General features: G+C 42.6%; 1 protein-coding gene across 4 annotated transcripts in view; it reads right to left on the reverse strand.

Annotated features, from left to right (window-relative positions):
- Nucleotides 1–12,812, reverse strand: part of EML4 (EMAP like 4) — a 132,250-nt gene extending 119,438 nt beyond the window's left edge. For 2 of the 4 annotated variants that reach the window (XM_058668021.1, XM_058668020.1), the window contains exon 1: nt 12,470–12,812. In XM_058668021.1, the coding sequence (XP_058524004.1) occupies nt 12,470–12,494 (25 nt within the window). In that variant the 5' untranslated portion in view covers nt 12,495–12,812. The remainder of the gene's footprint in view (nt 1–12,469) is intronic. The other 2 variants (XM_058668019.1, XM_004582902.2) reach the window with 1 other exon arrangement.
- Between the last annotated feature and the right edge of the window lie 7,716 nt (nt 12,813–20,528).

The raw sequence follows: 20,528 nt of genomic DNA on the forward strand, positions 1-20,528 counted from the left end.
TGCTGGCATTTGAACAGTAAACCAGTAGATCAAAGCTCTCTTCTCCCTCTCTCTGTTACTCTGCCTTTCAAATAATAAATCAATCCTTAAAAAAAAAAAAAAGAACAGTCACACAGCTTTACCAAATCCATCTGCTGTTAACCTTTCATTCATATTTGTACACATGCATGCACTACTTTCCTTCCCTCTGCACATAAATATACTACATGTGTGTTTAACTACATTCACATATATAAAACATATGTGGACACAGGCATTTGGCATAGTGGATAACATGGCACTTGGCAACCACTTTCCACATTGGAAGTGCCTGGGTTAGAGTCCCAGCTCTGCTCCTGATCTCAGCTTTCTGTTAACATACACTGTGGGAGGTAGCAAATGATGACTTAAGCACTTGGGTCACTGCCAGCCACATGGAAAACCTGGAATGTGTTCTCCCCTCCTATTTTGGCCTCACCCAGCCCCAAATACAGCAAGCTTTAGGAGAATGACCCAGCACATGGGAAACCCCCATGTCTTTCTAACGTTCAAATAAATAAAAAGAAGAAAGCACATAAATATTACATACTTTTTAGGTACCATTTAAGAGTAAGTTACAGGGACTGGTGCTGTGGCAGAGCAAGTGGCACCACAGCCTAAAATGCCAGCATTCCACAAGGTTAATGGAATGGCTCATGTCTCAGCTGTTCCACTTCTGATCCAGCTTCCTGCTAGTGGCCTGAAAAAGCAAAAGAAGATGGCTCAGGTGTTTGGGCCTCTGTCACCTACATGAGACTGGAATAAGCTCCTGGCACTGACCTGGCACATACCCAGCCACAGCTGTGGAGGACATTTGGAAAGTGAAACAGCAGACCTATTTCTCTGTCTCTAACTCTTTCAAATAAATAAATGCATCTTTTTTTTTTTATAAGTTTCACACATCAGGTCATTTTTTACCTCTAGTTACAGTGTGAATTTCCTAAGACCAAAAGTATTAACTTTACATAGATTTAGGATAATCTTCCACTTCAGTAAGTTAAACATTAATGCAAACATTAATCTTCCTCCCATATTCCACTTTTTCAAAGTGAATCACTATCTTTGTTTTTTTCCTCTAACATAAGATCCAGTCCAGGGGTGAGTGCTGTGCCTCTGGTTCCAATGCAGCTTTCTGCTAATGCACCTTAGCAGGCAGTAAATAATGACTCCAGTACTGGATCCCTGAAACCCAAGTGGAAGGCCCAGAAGGTTTCTAATTTTTGCCTAGGCCAGCTCAGCTACTACAGGCATTTGGGAAGTGAATCAGTGGACGAAGGCTCTTTATTTCTGTTATTCCACCTTTCAAATGACTAAATATATACATTAAAAAATCCAGCCTAGGGGCCCGGCGGCGTGGCCTAGCGGCTAAAAGTCCTCGTCTTAAACGCCCCGGGATCCCACATGGGCGCCGGTTCTAATCCCGGCAGCTCCACTTCCCATCCAGCTCCCTGCTTGTGGCATGGGAAAGCAGTCGAGGACGGCCCAAAGCTTTGGGACCCTGCACCCGTGTGGGAGACCCGAAGAGGTTCCTGGTTCATGGCTTCGGATCGGCGCGCACTGGCCCGTTGCAGCTCACCTGGGGAGTGAAACATCGGATGGAAGATCTTCCTCTCTGTCTCTCCTCCTCTCTGTATATCCGGCTTTCCAATAATAAAATCTTAAAAAAAAAAAAAAGAGCTAGTAGTGTTTTTAAAAAAAAATAAATCCAGCCTAGAGTCAGACTTTGGAATTGTCATATCTCTCTAGTCTCCTTTAATCTAAAACACACCCACAACCCTTCTATCTTCATAATATTAGTGTTAAGTACAACCACACACAGGGACTAACAGTTCAGTTCAAACAGCACTCAGGATGCCTGCATCTCACATCTTAGGGTCCAGGTTCCAGTATGGGCTCCACTACCCATTCCATCACCCTGGTAATGCACATTCTGGGAGAATGATGGTCAAGCACTTGGCTCCCTGTCATCTATGTGGGAGTTTCAGGATGTCTGGCTCCTAGTTTTGGTCTGGGTCATTTCCAGTTATGCAGGAATTTGGAAGAATGAACCACAAGATGGAGATCTTTAAAAAAAAAAAAAAGCAGCATCCCTGTCTTTTAAATAGGAATGTTTCCCATTTGGAGATCCATGTTTCCTCGTAAGTAGATTCAGGCAAAACATTCATAGCTAGAAAATAAAAATAATGTGGCCTTCTCAGGACACTGTATCTAGAAACACACAGAGCTCCTAATGTTGTTTACTTTCATTGTACACTCAAGGTGTTGTCTGATTTTATCATTATTCCCAGAGGTTTTTTTTTTCCCCCTTGCAACTAATAACAAATATGTGAAGGCTTCAAAAAATTACCTGGAAGGAGCTTGAACTGTGGAGCAATTCTATATTGGATCCTATATTGGAAATCCAGTTCAAGATACCAGAGTGCTGGTTTGTGTCCTGACTGCTTGACTTTCAATTCAGCTCCCTGCTAACGTGCCTAGAAAGACAGAAGACAATGGCCCTAATGCTTGGAACCCTGACACCCATATGAAAGACCCAGATGGAGTTCCTGGCTCCTAGAATCAGTGTGGTTCTGACCTGGCTGTTGTAGTCATCTAAGGAGTGAACCAATAGATGGAAGATCTCTTCCTCTCTTCCTTTCAAATAAATAAATACACAATTTTTTTTCTTAATGGAATGAAAAGATAATGTGAGGGCCAAGTATTTGGCTTAAGATGCCAGTTAAACACCATATACATGTATCAAAATACCTAACTAGGTACACCATATGTAGCTGTTAAAAATGTTTTTGATACAGTAGCAAAAAACATCCATGTCCCAGATCAGAGTGGCTGGGTTCCATGCTTGGCTTTAAGCCCTGATTCCAGTTCCTGCTAGTGCAGTACCGGAGAGACAGCAGTGATGGCTCCAGCTGCAACAAGACCCAACCCCTACCTAGTGCAGGACCAGGGAAGCATCTAGGGAATCAGCAGATGGGAGTACTGTCTATCTCTAACTCCCAATACATTTAAGACCTGCTCTCATCACATATCATCTTATACTAATTATTCCTGTCTGAACCAAGCTTCAGTATGATTGCAAAATATATGAATTATTTATATGAGTAATCATGAATTTTAACATTAAGTAGACTTCAACTTTTGGCTAGCCTCCCAGATCTCTTAGGCAAGAACACTCTCTTCCTTTTCAGGAACATTAAAATGCAATAGTTTGAGTGTATATGAATAGAACAATCAGAAGCAGCTTGGGGGGAGGGGTTACCTGAGCCATCCCTTAAAGCCTGAGTAGATTTTAAATAGTTTTAAGTAGCCAATAAAGAAGTAGAGAGCTGATCAAGAAACACACAAATCAGGGAAGCTAAAAGAACAAAGAATCCTCTTGCAAAGTAAATATCATATCCTATGCTAACAATTTTATAACATCACATAATGAACTTGTTTGAATTACAATGATTCTACAGCTATATTTTTAACACTGATATTAACCATTTAATAATTCAGAATCTAAAACATGACACACAATTCACTGTAATTTCTTCTAATTGCTAATCTACCTTCACATTTAGTCTTTAAAAAATAGGATTTAGCTACTAAAACTGTCATCTGATTGTATGACCCAAAAAAAGAAACTTTACACAGCAACCTAAGGAAACACAGTTTTAACAAAGTAAAAGCTTACAGCATATGGAAATCGCTCAATTGGCTAATCCTCTCCTTCAAGTACCAACATCACATGCGGACGCTGGTTCCTGTCCCCGCTGCTCAACTTCCCACTTGTGGCCTGGAAAAGCAGAAGAAGGCCCAAAAGCATTGTGCTTTGCACCCATCTGGAAGACCCAGAAGGTGGTCTTGGCTCCTGCCTTCAGATTAGCACAGCTCTGGCCATTGAGGCCACTTGCAGAGTGAACCAATGGATGGAGGATCTTTCAGTCTCCACTTCTCTGTAAATCTGACTTTTCAATAAAAATAAACAAATCATTGGAAAAATTAAAAGCTTCACAGAAAATTATTTTTTGACATTTTATTATTATCATTTTATGATACAGTTCCATAGGCTCCTGGCATTTCCCTTACCCCCTCCCCAATTCCTTCTCCCCCACCTAGTTCCTCTATATCATTACTAAAATATAGTTCATACACAGTCATATGTCCATCATTGCAGGCATGGACAATGGCAGAGAGTCCAGCATCCTATTGTCAAGATACATTGAATAGTTTCATTGTAAGTCCATCTTGGTCTGGAAGTAGAAATGCATAGTACATTGTATCCTCACATCTGGATGTGTTAGTCTCCATTTCACAGCTACTATACATCCCCTTAAAAGTCATAATACAAAATCAACAATAGAAAAATAGAAATTTACAATGCCATGAAGTTAAATGACATGTTACTAGTCATGACAGTCTCCATTACACAGCTAGTATACATCCCCTTAAATGAAAAGCCACAAAACAAAAATCAACATCCGGGAGAAAAAAAGAAATTAACACCATGAAGTTAAATAACATGCTACTAAATGACTAACGTGTAGCTGAAGAAATAAAAATCAAGAACCTTCTTGAAGAAAATGATGCTACTGGGGCCTGGCGGCGTGGCCTAGCGGCTAAAGTCCTCGCCTTGAAAGCCCCGGGATCCCATATGGGCGCCGGTTCTAATCCCAGCAGCTCCACTTCCCATCCAGCTCCCTGCTTGTGGCATGGGAAAGCAGTCGAGGATGGCCCAATGCATTGGGACCCTGCACCCGCGTGGGAGACCCGGAAGAGGTTCCTGGTTCCCGGCTTCGGATCAGCGTGCATCGGCCCGTTGCGGCTCACTTGGGGAGTGAAACATCGGCTGGAAGATCTTCCTCTCTGTCTCTCCTCCTCTGTGTATATCTGGCTGTAATAAAAATGAATAAATCTTAAAAAAAAAAAATGATGCTACTGTATGATCGATCTACAAGTCACTGAATGATTTAATCAGAAGAAAGCATTTTGAAGAGATGAAACCAACAAAAAACAAAACCCATGCGACACAGTTTCCACTAGGAACAGCATTAACACATCTTTTCTTCTCATTCTAATGTTGGTCACTACTAAACTTCAAAATCCATTGAATCAGTCATGCACGTGACTTGCACTTAAAAATTCTACTCCAGAAACTGCCACAGGTTTTTTTTTTTTTAAGATATATTTATTTTTATTGGAAAGTCAGATTTTACAGCGAGAAGGAGAGACAGAGAGCAAGATCTTCCATCCACTGGTTCACTCCCAAAGCAGCCAGGACAGCCAGAGTTGAGCCAATTCAAAGCCAAAAGCCAGGAACTTCCTCAGTTCTTCCACCCAGGTACAGGGTCCCAAGGCTTTGGGCCATCCTCTGCTGCTTTCCCAGGCCACCAGCAGAAAGCTGGAAGGGAAGTGGAGCAACAGGATATGAACGGGCAACCACATGGGATCCTGTCCCATGCAAAGCAAGGACTTTAGCACAGGGCCCTGGCACAGAATTTTTTACCAAATTCTCAATAAAGTCAGAAACATTTTCACTCATTCCAAATTGAAAAAAAACACATAAACATGAGTTCTTTACATTTTTAAATAGCTTTTAAAATATTTATTCTGAGATTATGTATTATGTTTGCTCTTCAATATCCAAAACCATAAAATGGCACGTTAAAGTGAAGCCAACTACCTACTAGTCCTAATTTTTTTCCTCCAAATTTTAATGGATCATGAAATCTCCACTGTGTCATTTCAAAAACAGATAAGAATTTCAGCTTTCAACAAGTTTATATTACCTTAGGGAAATAGTTCAAATAATTTTAAGATTTGTAACAATTACTTCTATCTTTGAGCTATAGGAAGGGACCTTCTCTGGTAAGTGCTTGCAAAGGTTCAAGGGTTACTACTTTCAGACAGGAACGAGAGAGATGAATATGGAAGAATTTTCAGAAGGGAAACAACATTTGAATTGGGTCTGGAAGGTTAATGAAACTGAAGACAAGGATGAAAAGTTGGTCAACTCAATTTTGAACAAAACATGGCTCCTTTTAACCAGGACATGTAGAAAGACAACAGAAAGAGATAACAGACTTCAGAATAAGGCTAAGGTGTTTGAATTTATCTAGTCATGACATGAAGAGGCACAATCAAAGCATAGCTTCAGAAGAAGAATCTGAAGGCTCTGTACAAAATGAACTAAACAGGTGGAGATTCTTGAGGCTATGCAATAATCCAGGCATGGAACATTAAGTATTTGAACCACGGTGGTGGAAGAGTAAAGTAAAGATGAGAAAAGGTGACAAGAATTGACAAGTCTTAGAAGAGATTTTAATGTGGTAAGCAAAAATAGCAAGGACTCAAATGGTTCTGGATTTCAAGGCTGATTGACACAGTCAGTGAGAAAGAAGGAATTAAGCTTAGAAGAGACGTGCAGACTCAAGTTCAGGTCTGCTAGATTTGATGTACCAGTAGGTTTGGAAGAGTCAATAACGGAATAATGCAGTAGGACAATACTGGATTTCATCAAAATACATATATACACACACACAAATTTAGAAGAAAAAGGCTGGTATCCAATAAAAAGGACGAAATAACACAAATTATGTCTACAGTATGATTTTGATTATTAAAACCTAGGCAAAGGAAAAAAAACTAAATTAGCATCTTAAAATAAGTTACATATATACTAAAGGTAACTCATATTATGGAGAAAAGGACATTTATTTTCTAATTTTTTTTTTGCCTTATGCTTTTCTTATTTAAAACTATTATGGATGGGCCCGGCGGCGTGGCCTAGCGGCTAAAGTCCTCACCTTGAAAGCCCCAGGATCCCATATGGGCGCCGGTTCTAATCCCGGCAGCTTCACTTCCCATCCAGCTCCCTGCTTGTGACCTGGGAAAGCAGTTGAGGACGGCCCAATGCATTGGGACCCTGCACCCGCGTGGTAGACCCTAAGAGGTTCCAGGTTCCTGGCTTCGGATTGGCGCGCATCGGCCTGTTGCGGCTCACTTGAGTGAATCATCGGACGGAAGATCTTCCTCTGTCTCTCCTCTCTGTATATCTGACTTTGTAATAAAATGAATAAATCTTTAAAAAAAAAAAAACTTATGGATGGGCCCAGTGCAACAGCTCAGTGTTTAAATCCTCACCTCTCATCCTCCGGGATTCTATACGGGTGCTGGTTCATGTCCTGGCTGCCAGTTCATGTCCTGGCTATTCCACTTCTCTTCCAGCTCCCTGCTTGTAGCCTGGGAAAGCAACAGAAGATGATCCAAAAACCTTGGGACCCTGCACTCGCACAGGAGACCCGGAAGCAGCTCATGGTTCCTGACTTCAGGTTAGGCCAGCTCCAGTTGTTGCAGCCACTTTGGGAGTGAGCCACTTGACAGAGGATCTTTGTCTCTCCTTCTCTCTGTAAATGTGCCTTTTCAATAATTTTTTTTTAAAAAGATTATGAATAATAAGTCCCACAAATTAGTCCCCATTCAAAAAAACAAACCGCTAATTAAAAGAGCCTTTAAAAATTAAAATCATACAATGCCTGACACAGTAATTTATTTCCCAAGGTTAGTATATAGGCTGAGGTGAAATCTCCTTTTAAACTATAAGGCAACAAGTAAAATCAAGGAATTATAGTCTAACAGAGCTAGAATTATAGGATGAAGGAGCACATTCAGAGAAACACAATAGATTCAGAAATCTTGGACAGTCAGGTAATAACTAATTAAATGAACTATTATTTAAACTTTTAAAAAATCTATCCACTTAATTTTTAAAAATTATTTACTTATCTGAAAGACATTGTGAAAGGAAGGGAAACAGAGACCATCTACTTTAAAATGTTTCCAAATTTTTCATGAGCAAACACTGAAGTTTTTACATGTTATAAAAATGGACTGCCACACATAAAATTAATAGTTTCTACACATTCCGGAAACTTACACATAAGAAAGAAAAAGACCCAGTAACATTATTATCTAGAATTTGAATTGCTATATAGTTCCATTTTTAAAAGCCAGGCTCCAAACAGATAAAGCTGGCAACCCTCAAATGATCTCTCAAAAATTATTTGATAAATAGCACAGCATTTAGAACCGGTGCTTCTCTATTTTTGGTATTTTATTTAGACTCAGTAACAAACATCAGTAGATGCCTATTTAAAGTAGACAGTAAGCTCCTATGAGGCAGGAGGCATGGCTTTATTTGTCCTTCCCTAAAGGACAACAGGCACAATGCTGGACCATAGAAGTTTTAAGCTGAAACATGTTAACCACTCTGCTCTGGTTATATACTATTTAAGAGTTACTTAGTAACCATGTCATCTTGTTACTTAAGCCTACTTTCAGCCTTTCAAAAGGCAATCAATTAAGAAATTAAAAGAAAAATCTCCCCCAAAATTTTATTGCATGAAAAGCAATTTTAAGTAAATATTTAAAGAATGCTCAGACTAATAGTAATACTGACAATTCACATATAGCACATTGTTTCTTCAAGTAAACAAAACCACATGTGTGAAAAGAAACCACAGTTCTCTCTGCTTTTCAAATAAACAAAAACAAGTAATTCTGGGGCCGGGCTGTGGCACAATGATTTACCAGCAACACCAGCATCCCAACAAGTTGGAGCACTGGTTCAAGCTGGCTGCTCCACTTCCAGCCTGGCCCAGTCCTGCCCCGCAACTGGCTGGGAAGTGAACCAGTGGATGTAAAACCTCTGTTTCTGTCCCTCTTTCAAATAAATAAATCTTTTAAAAAATTACAGTTCTAATATGGTAATATTAAAAATGTTGATTTCTTACAACATGTCACATGCTGAAGCATACTGTTATTTATTCACGTTTATACTTAAAATGTTACATTTCTTATAGACTAACTCTACAATTTCACTTACTACAATTTTGGGGTGGAGGGGAAGGAAGTTTGTATTTTAATTTTTGAGGCAGAAAAAGTTAAGATGTTATTGCTGTATACTTTCTTTAATATGTAACTTCTAGGACAATTCAAGTATGAAAATCTTAAAATACTTTTATTATGAAAAATAAATGTTAAATAAGGACAAATTATGAATGCACCCAACCTTTAACTTGGGAAAATCACTAAGAAAAGGTATATCAATAGCCTCCCACTTTTGCACATAGGTCTGATTTTGAAAATAAACTGTCTAAGACAGGCATTTGGCCTCACAGTTATGATGCTGGTTAAGTTTCTGTGTTCCATGCAGGGGCTTCGGATTCCAGGTTCCTGGTAATGCAGAGCCTGGGAGACAGAAGGTGAGCACTTGGGTAGCTGGGCCCCATCACCCACCTATGAGATCTGAACTGTTTCTAGATCACAAACTAAGGGCATGGTGGGCTTTTTTAGGAGCAAATCAGGGCATGCATGCCTTTCTCTTTCCCAATCTCTCTGCCTCTCAAACACATACACAGAGTACATTTTGTGTTTATGTATGTAGTGATTTGAACACAGACATCAAAATAATTTGAGGTACTTTCCCCCAACTAAGTTTAAAGAAATTATTTCCAAAGTATTACCCTTTGAAATGACCATAGTTTATGAACTAAATGACACACCTAAGGGAAATTCCAGAGCACAAACACCTGCCAGCCAAGGTGCTAGAAATTTAGCAACTGCAGAGATTAAAGGCACCCTTCAATTGTTGTTACAGAAAAAAATAACTCATCTATGTAACTTCAGTGCGGCAGTTATAAAATGGCCAATCACCTAACATTCCTCATTGTGATTTTTAAAAAAAAATTAGTCCTAATTGCCATCAGACTTTTTATAAAATATATATAAAATGCTGGTTTCTGTATCACTCAACAAGCAAGGTCACAGTATGAATTTTAAGCTTCTCATTTTACAAAATGAATTCATCACAGGATTAACTTAAATAATCCGCTTTTCTAGAATCATTGTTTAGGAAGCACTCTACTTTTCTGCTTAGAAAAATGCTTTCTTACAATTTTTCAAGAACATATCTAGTATGTAAAAGGACACCCACACGTACAATTTCTTGAGAATAAATGCTTTCAATATTTGTAACCCCAGAAAAAACTTCGCATGCTTTAAATTCTTGTTTGATTAAAAAAAAAAAGCTTTTAAACATTTACTACAGTCAAGTGCTTGCCTTTATACTCATGGCTTTCTCTATGATAAAATAAAGATCAATGTAACGCTAAGTTCTAGAGTAATGAAGTGCAGGAAATAGAAGAAAGCCATTTGGCGAGAGCTGAGCTGCTCTGGTAAAGGCTACCAGTAAAACATACCAGCACTAGCCATCCCTCATCCCAACCCGAGAAGGTTTCAGCTGGGGCCTTTTATTCCCACAAGGGGGACAAAAAGAGAAAGCCCAGAGGTGCTGAGGAGCATCCTCCTCCGGGCAGTTCCAGAGGCACCATCTGCAACCATTTCCTCCCGGGCTCACCGGGAGGCGGAGCCCTGGCCCTGACCAATCTCATTATCTAAAGAAAGAAAAAGGTTCACTTAAATTGATGCTATCATTTTTAAAATCTAACATTAGGGTCAGCTATATTGTTCTTTATGGGGAGGAGGGGAAGGAACGGAATCCCCAACTGCAATTCACCATCATTTTTCATTCTCTTTCATCAACTGCTTCACGAATTGGTTAAGAAGGAATAAAGTTACTTAAAGCATATCCACTGCTTCGCAATAAAGTACTCCAACTGTTGAAAAAGATACTCAAAACAGAGAAGTTCAAGCCTCAGGGAATCTTCTAGAAGGTAGCAGTAATCCCATTCATTTTTCAGGTAGTGGAGCCAACGCAGTAGTTATGATAGCTTCAAAGATAGCCCCCACTCAGTTCCTGACCTCACAGATAATCACTTGAGTGGACACACAGAACAAGTCACCCAGGTACGAAGTTAAAAAAGAACCAATGAACAGCTGACCCTCTCCAAAACAGTCGAAGAATGAAACCACCTCACTATGGAAGGAATTACAAAACATCACAGGTCAGACAATGGGCAACAGGTGCCTTTGGGAAGGAAACACTCTCACCAGCCTCCCATTTTAGGATTCCCATCATCAGAGAACTATAACAGCATTTTTGGATTCCCAAGTCGGAGCCAAAACCACCTATCCTATTACTGAATATCTATAATGGGCTCCTTGCTCTTCTACCCACTCTTTTATTTCAGATTTGAAAAAAAGACCCACCTAACTCCAATATTATCAGAGTAGATTAAAAATACGTGCTATGGCTGGACCATCCACTGATCCATGAACATTCATCAACTACGGCTTTAGAAACGCAACAGAAAGCCTTGCTATTCTTGCTACAGAAAAGACTCAGACTACAAACCCAGGAGCAGCTGTACCACATAACCGCGATATCAGTCAACGCAGAAACTGTTTCTCTCACCAATCTTAACAGTTGGGCTAAATACTTGCAGTAACCAGATTCCAGGGGCCTCAAAGAATAGTAATTCCAGACACAGGTTATTATGGCCACTGATTACCGGCCTGGAATTCTGATAACCTACAGCCAGCACAAAAATCAGCACCTTTATTCGGGTACACTTCGGGAACACCGAAAAAGATACTTCTACTCAATTAATAACCCCTTGCCTTTCTCCGGTCCACAAAGACAACATAATTCCAAAAATGGAGAATCCTTTCTTTCCCTGACAGAGGCCCCCTTTCTTATGGATTCGCTGGGCCGGATGACTTGCTCCCCAGCAGGCATGCGGGAGCCAGAAATCACTTCTGCTTTCACTCTTAAGAGGGTCCCCCCACACGGATGCACCTCTTCCTTCCCTAGGTTCAGCAAATGATGCTTCGGTACCTCTGGGTCTTTCCGCTGCTGCCAAACGCTCAGGGAAGCGGGGGGGGGGGCGGGGGGGGGGGAAGCGGGCGGTGAAGGGAAGTGGTCAGCCACTCCAAATGTAACGTGAAGACCGAGGGGGAGGGAGGCCCTTCCTAACGAGGGAATGGGGGGGGGGGGCTGCCTGCCCGACACGGGAGTCACAGGACTGCCCCACTCGGAAAGAGAGCTCGGGTTCATGCAGACAGCGGTGGAGTGCTGACTCTGGAGAAGGGTTCTGGATTAAAAGAAATCTTATCCCAAGCCTGGGGAAAAAAAAAAGGGTCTGGGGGATGGGAGGGCAAAGGGGCCCCAAGTGTACCGGGAAGGGTGCACCGGCCCTTTGGGGCCTCTCGAAGAGAGGAGGAAGCGGCTCCCTTGGGAGGAAGGAGAGCCCCCCCAACACCCACACACCCACACACCCACACACACTAGAGGGGGCTCTGCGAAGAAAGGAAGCAGGGTCCGGCTCCGAGGAGGGCTGGGGCTGGGGGAGGGGCCCTCCGTCCCCCGGAGCCTCCAAGGGAACATGTGCCGGGGACGGCGGCCACCCCGAGGGGCGGGGTGGAGAGCAGGGCCCCCGCCGGCGGCGTGTGGAGGGCGCGGGGCTGGCTCCCTGCGCGGGAGACGGCAGCACTCTCCCGCCGTACTCACCGAGGCTGCCGGCGAAACCGTCCATCTTGCGGGGGGGGGGGGGGAAGCGCCGGGCTCGGGGCTCAGCGGGGAAGGCACTTCATTCAGCGACCCGACAGCGCGGCCGACGCGAAGCCTGACCCGCTCGCTCTCTAGGCCGCCCGCCTCGCCTCCCGGACCCCGCCTCCGTCGCCCGTCCGTCCGCCCGTCCGTCCGCCCGTCCGCCTCGGGGCTGTCCGCGGCCGCCGCCGGGCCACTTCCCCGTCAGGTTGAGAGCCGCGCCGCTCCGCCGCCTGCCCGGCCTCCCTCCCAAAGCAGCAGCAGCGAGCGCCGCGCCCCGCCCCCCGCGCACGCCGTCACGCTTCCGACTCCGCCTCCCACGTGACGGGGCGGGGCGGAGTCTGGTCGACCCTTCCCTCTCACCTTGGCGCGGCCTCCGTGTCCGCCGGCTTCGCGCCGGGCTGGCGACTGCGCTTGCGCGCTGGGCCTGCTGCGGGCCCAGGGCTTGGGTCTTGAAGCGGGTTCCGAATGAGTGGGGGGTAAGGAAGAACCTATGTCTTAAGATACTCAGGTGTTTGGGGGTGTGGGGCAGGTTTCTCCCCTCGCAGCCCTGGGGGAGGCTGCACAGCCCAGGTCTGGAATCCTTCAAAGGAGATGGCCATCCTTTGTGTCCTACAAGGACGCTTGAAGGCAACCAAGAGAGGAGGGCCCTTCTTCCCTGACTGCGTTCTTCCTCATGGTCAGGTGAGAGAACAATTAGAGAAGAGGCTTGTTGAGCAGCTGATCCCGGGACGGCTGAGAAGGAAAGACTTGGTATTGGATAGGCCCCAAGAGTTCATCTTGCCCAACAAGAACAATGAGCTTTAGAAAGCCCTTGCCGCAGTCAAGGTCATAGAACCTGCTAGAAACAGCACTAAACTTAAGCTTCCTTCCATATGCCCCCAGTGCTTCCGCCAAGAGTGAATAGCCACCATGGTAGGATTGCTCAGCAGGCACCGGTAATAAGCCTGATTTCAAAGTGAAGTGAGCCTGGGTGCCAGTCCCAACGCCACAGGACTCAGGTTATCTCATTAGACTTCCCTTTATAATTTACAAATAGGAGGGCTGCACTTGTGACCAAGGCGTGTTAAGTATCCACAGCCTTCAACTTCCTACCCTCTCCCAGCTGCTGATCTCCCGCCTAGGAAGACTTCCCTACACCAAGTCCCTCCTGAGACTTGATTGTGCAGATTAACTATTAAAAGGAATAGTGAAATGCCCAGGGGTTAAGTTGCACTGTACCGTAGTGAAGGGCTGGGTTAAAACAGAAGGGACTCACTGGAGAAAGTTGGCAGAAAAGAGGGAAAGGTGAGATAAAGATTACAGAAATTAAATGGTTGAAAAGATTGGTCAACGTTCTTGCAGTAGACCTCCTTTCTAAAAATCTAAATTTATTTTTCTGGTGGGTGGGGATTAGCTCTGTAATTCATCTGATTGCCCTACTGTGTGGTAACTGGTCACAAAGCCAAGTGTAAAGCTTCTTATTTCTTCAACATTAAATGTTTTCCTAAAGTGTCCTCTGTTGTAGGCGTCTGCATATCTGTAAAGGTTAGGCGTAATCACTTAACCACTGGAGACAGTCTCAATTATGATACTGCTCTTTTGTGTCCAAATGCAACAAACAGTCTATGCCGTAGGTTGATTCAATAAGAACGTGCTTTGGTATATTGATGCACACGGGTTCTCTGAATGTAAACATCCACAATGTGGGGGACCTAGGTTTTTACAATTTACTGAGCTCTTTTAAGTAAACATTAATTAGAAAGTTACAAATACAAAATTAGGTTAAATGGAATATTTATTTGGACTAAGAAACATAAGTACTCCTGCAAACATTCCAAAATTGAAAAATATAACCTTTAGTTAACTACCCAAAACACCTCCAATACTATTTTCCCTAGTGTTTTGGCTGTATAAGCTCTGTCTCTTCTAGGATGATGATTTTTTTGCTCTGTAATGCATCTCATTCGCTGGGATCCTACTCTTGACAGGTTTCATGGACAGGTGATTCATGTGCCTTATCCATTTCAACATCACAGCAAGCCTGTGAACTTAGCATTAGGAATAGCATTGGTCTTTTTAAGATTTAATTTTAGTTATTTTTGATGATGTTTACATAGTTGATCAGGGTGGGAAGGATTGAGAGTTAGGGGAAGGTGGGTGAGACCATTTTCAAATGTTCTGTTTCTTCCTCTTGTTTCTGCGGGAAAGGAAGAGATAAGGGGAGAAGCTATATACCCAGCCTTCCAACCGGCTTAGTATCTGAGGATGGGCAACAGCCAACCAATGTCATCCCAGGGTTCCCAGTGTAGAACATGCTTTGACGGTTCTGCTTAAGTGGCTTCAATAGTTGAAATCCTGTCAATCTCACTGATCCAAGGATGAGGAAATCCTTCCAAAATCCACAGTATTGGCTGACATGGTTCACCTTAGAGTCTCCATTTGCCCAGATATTTGCTGTCAACACTTGGCTGGGATAGTTGTCCAAATTGTTCTGCTCTCCTTCCTCTGCTATGGTACTAGATGTCCTCTGCAGGCCCCAGTGAACTGCCACATCCTCCATGTGCATCTGGGCATGCCATCTACTGCACCATCTTTTCCACTGAGGAGTTCCAATTCTGATATGTGCACTCTACAGTCAGTCCACTGATCCTAAATCCTCCCCATGGTTGAAGTTCTGAGTCTAGTAGTTCAGGTGAAGGGATCCCCAACAAAACCTTGTCTGAGGTGATCCCAGACAACTGTTGTGTGTAACTCTTGTATGTGCTTGCCAGTACGGGGTCTGGTTCAGTTCATCACCCACTTCATCCTGGTAATTGCACTTGTTGGATCAGTTCTGTGCCCAGCCCCATCTCTTACCAATGGATGGTCTGGACCAGTGGGTGCTATGGTCCAGACCAACCCAGCCCACTACACACTTGGTCCTCACACACATCAACAGAACTGCAGACTAGTCAGAGCAACCCCCAATAACCACCACTAGGCCTGCCCCAGCTCTGTTTCCTGTGCTTGCCAGTAGGTGCAGCAGAACTGGTCCAGTCTGTCCCACATCCCGTTCAGCTCTTGTGCACATCAACGGGCATTGGTGGCTAGTTCAGCCCAACCAATCCCACTATCCAGTCTACACTCATGCCAGTGGGTGCCACTGCCTGTTTAGCCAGGCCCTTGCCCAGCCCTGGTTCTCATGCTCACCAGTGGCAGATGCAAATCATCAGAGAGGTGCCCACAGTTTCCCTACTGGGTCAACTGCCATTCCCAGATCTGGTACTGTTCAGGTGGTTCTGCAATCTAGCTTGACAGAATTTGCCCCCAGTCTCAACACTTGCCGGCTGATATGACAAAACCCAATCAGCCTACACTTACTTTGGCTTGTGCCTGCCCCAGTGGATATAGTTAGTTAGACCACCCTGGCTTTCTCCTAACCCAGTTTGCATACAGGCCTACAGGTGTTGCAGCCCTGCCTGACCTGGTCTGACCCCAGTCCCGGTTCTCATGCTCACAAATTTTGGGCCACTGCTACCCCACTACCAGGATCGACCACCTCTCCCCAGGTCTCACATGCATGGCCTGCTTCACCTCAGCATTTGCTGGCGAGTGCTATAACCTGGCCTGACCTCGTTTGCACCTGATTCCAGCTCATGCTGGTGGATGCTACAGCTTAGTCCAGCCCAGTTAGCCCCCAGTCCCAGCCCTAATGTGATTTGGCTGGTATTGCGGCCCAACCTGTCCTGTCCTGCACCCCATCTTCGTTTTCAAATCTGCCAGTGGGTGTTATGAATTGGCCCAGCCTGGTCCACCCCAGGAATAGTATTGCTCTTTTAAATAATTTTTTAATTTAAGACAGAAAGATAATTCAATTTTTTCCTCTACCATGGTTGAGCAAATTTGGTTTTATTATTAATAGTTGATATGCATAAGACACAACTTCCTACATACAGGACAGGCTGTTCATCTTCATGCTGTAAGAATTCTGATTCTCAATCGCATGATTCTCATTTTTAAAAAAAGGAAGTAAAATATATAGTGCGTTTAATATTATACATACTGCGTTATTGACAGGAAAGAACATTTGTTTTGGCTTAATATCAATGAAAATCAAAGTTTCCACTTATAATTTGTACACATATGATGATTGGAAGTCTAGAATCTGGCTCTATGTTTCAATTATTCTTTCTCTCATACTACTCATATATTTCCAGCATCAGTCCTATGTTCCTATCACATTATAACCTCTAGGCCTGCACCACCAAGACAGGATGCCAAGGTAGTCAGCACAGTGGACCAAAGGAGTGGTCCTAGAATCTGTGTGGGTTAACAGAGACAGTCAGCAATAATTAAGTGGAGGGGTTCCATCGTGTGATGGTTAGCACTCTGGACCCTGAATAATTAAGTGGAAATGGTCAGAGTCCATGTAAATACATCTAACAAAGCCTGAAATTAAATATATCCCCAACTCAACTCTCCCCTAGGCTGCTACACAAAACCTACAGAGGCTGCAGTACCACCTGGTAAGGAAATGTGACCAGGGATGTTGTGGTGGGAAACACACTTTCCAAGAGACAGGGAAGAAATGCATGTGAGGAGAACTGGGGCGTATACTGAATTAATGTTTTGGTTAATCCGTCTCTGTTTGATTTTGGCTCTGTAAAAGTAATCCATGGCCATCCTGTGAAACAAACCAACAGCTTACTTAAGAAAGAAAAAAAAACAGGGACAGTAAAATGTAATAAATATTCATTCAGAAAGAAGACAACAATGGACAAAGGCCATCAGGGGAAAAAAGGCAGTCATGTTTCCATAGTAATTTTGGAATCCTGCTGAAATGATATTACAGAAGGTAGGCAGAGCTCTCTTCCCAAGGAATTTCCTTGTCCACCTTACTCCGTGGATGCTGGCTTTGCTGCTTTACCAGGTCCTTGTGTTTTCACATTCTTTTCATATTCCACAGGCCAGAACTTAGTCACATAACCCGACTGAACTGTAAGGCAGGCTGGGGAATGTAATCTATGTTAGCCACAGATTAAGGAAAAAAGAACCATTTTGGTGACAGCCAGTGGTACCTTCATAGGACTCACAGAAATACAATTTTTTTCGAATCAATCATTTCATTCTACTTGAGTGAATATTCAGTGTCTCACCTAAGAAACTACAGTACAGGGAAAGGTTTTTAGAATGTGAGCTTTTAAAATTACAACGCAGTGGCTAAGAGTACATACTCTGGGCTCTCATGGCCCAAATCAAATCCCAGTGTCCCTACTTAAGGACAATAAGTGTAAGTGTCCCTCCTTACTTACATTGTGCAAATATCTCTCAGTGGTTCAGGTTTTGTTTTGTTGTTTTGTTTGTTTTGTTGTTTTGTTTGTGAAATGGACAAGGCAACATTTCTACTCCCTGGAGTTGTTGAAAGGATACAATGAGATAATACATTGAATCACTTAGACTTAAGTCCAGTACTAAGAATAAGCTTCTAATTATAATAAACACTCTCACACTGTGCATGGTTTTGTTCATCATTATATACTCAGTGTACATTATAAAGTAACTCTTCAATATTTATCAAACAATTACCAAACATGAAATAACTCAAAACAGTCAAGTACCCAGTTGGGCCCAGCACAATAGCCTAGTGGCTAAAGTTCTCGCTTTGTATGCTCCAGGATCCCATATGGGTGCTGGTTCCAATCCCGGCAGCCCCACTTCCCATCCAACTCCCTGCTTATGGCCTGGGAAAGCAGCCGAGGATGGCCCAAAGTCTTGGGACCCTACACCCATGTGGGAGACCCAGAAGAAGCTCCTGGCTTCGGGATCGACAGGTCCAGCCATTGTCATCGGACTAAAGATCTTCCTCTCTGTCTCTCCTCCTCTCTATATATCTGCCTTTCCAATAAATAAATCATTTTTAAAAGTACCCAGTTATTAATTTCTCTGGCTTTAGATATTACAATGTCCAATACTACTGTAACAAGATAGAAAATTTAGCAGAAATCTCAAAAATAGGTACATTAGCTCTGGCTGTTGTGACCACTTGGGAAGTGAACCAGTGAATGGAAGATCTTTGTCTCTCCTTTATAAACCCACCTTTCCAATAAGAAATAAATAAATCTCAAAAAAGAAGAAAAGTACAGTCTTTCTACTCTTTTCATTCCTTTGTTAAAATGTTATCTTTAGAGTGAAACTTTGTGGTTATAGAATTACACAGATTATATAAACCTATTTAGTCCACATAAACATAAATAAGAAAGAGGAAAAATTCCTTCACAATCATAAATTAGTAGTATCTGGTGGGGTGAGGAAGGGCCTGTCTTTTGCCTAGCAGGTAAGGGGGCCGATGTCCTCCATAGAGTGTCTGGGTTGAATACCCAACTCTCATTCTTGATTCTCATGTTTGAGCTAATGAGGATCCCAGGAGGCAGCAGCCATGACTCCAGGAGTTGGGTTCCTATTATCCTCATGGGAGACATGAACTCAGCTCAAACAAGACCAGGCTATTGCAGGCATCTGGGAGGTGAATCAGCAGTTGAGAGCTCTGTCACTGTTGCTCTCTCTCCCTCCTCCTCTCCCTACTCTCCCCAAAATATCTTAGTAGGGATAAAAGGATACTGTTTATAATACATTTAACATAACAATGTGTGAAAGAGGTCCAAAATCTGTAAGAAGTTAAATGGCAATATTGTTACTAGCTTCTCAGGTCAGATCATAAAGAATGCATAAGGGAAACTTCAAAATTATTGCTAGAGGGAAAAAAAAATTGTGGGAGGATACACCCTGAAAGTGTCCAAGAATAGCAACTGTCTGAGAAGTGAAATTAAACAGGGGAAGGAAAAGGTAGAGAAGAGATACAAGGGGTTTCAGTTTTACATTATTTTAGTCACATCAACATATTAATTTTGAAAGAAACCGAAGAGCAAAAACAACAAGAAAAATTGCATTATGATTCTCAAATTCACCCACAAACACTATCTGTAGAGACTGGTTTAAAATATCATGCCTATGAAATAAGTGTTTAACCAATCTTGGCATGATTGTTATCATTCACCTAAAACTTCCCAGACTTACTGACTTCAGAAAAGCAGCAATTAGCTGTGCTGTAAATTCTTGGCGAGAGTGTATGGGCCTGAAACCTCTACTGTGAGATCACAATGCCTCATCTTTAGGGGTACTTGCTGCTTGGACGCTTGAATGAGTGAATAAATGCCAATTGAGGTTAATGTGGGAAGCTCTAGATGGTGCCACCCATGACCAGCAGAGAAAAAAACTGCCAAGGCTGCACAGTTTGATTCGCCCACTGCTGACCCAGAATCTGTACAATGAAATGGAGCCAACCTCAAAGCTTCCTTTTGCATGCTAGAGCTTGACCACATTTGCTGGATCTTGGGCAAACCTCAGAGATAACTAATAATTTTCATATGTTTATCATAAATGTATGAAGGGGCTTCAATAAGTTCACAGAAAATGCAGTGAAAGATATATTAATTTTGGTTCCAAAAAATTTGAAATCCATGTATACATGGGGAACTTCAAAAAGTCTGTATAAATGCATATTTTGAAAAAACAACATAGATGTCCAAATTTTTTGCACCAAAATAAATGTATCTTTTAATTTTCTACAAACTTGTTGAAGTGCCCCCTAACACTTTTTCCCCATGAGGAATTCATAGCAGCCTCCTACAAAACTGAAATTCTGCAGGAAATGCTTTTAAATAGCAATGTTAGAATGGAAAGCTGCCAATCGGGGAAATTTGATTCTCAAAATTAATAACACAGGAAATTCTCTATGTGTAAATAAAATATTTCCAAAAGGTCATTTGTTAGTCAGCTGTTTGAAATTAGAAACAATGCTAGCAATGGTGGATAGATTGCCAATTAGCCCCCAAAACATGTAGTGTGCTGATCTTAACCTGCCTGTATTAAAACCAGACTGATGGTGGCTCTGAAATTGAATGTTGTCCTTTATAGGCAAATGTGAGCTTGCATTGCAGCCTCATTTCAACTTACCACAGCATTCAAATTTTCAAAGCACTGACTTCTGTATGTCCCAAGA

Source organism: Ochotona princeps, chromosome 8 (assembly GCF_030435755.1).
Source record: "Ochotona princeps isolate mOchPri1 chromosome 8, mOchPri1.hap1, whole genome shotgun sequence".
Classification (NCBI taxonomy): Eukaryota; Metazoa; Chordata; class Mammalia; order Lagomorpha; family Ochotonidae; genus Ochotona; species Ochotona princeps.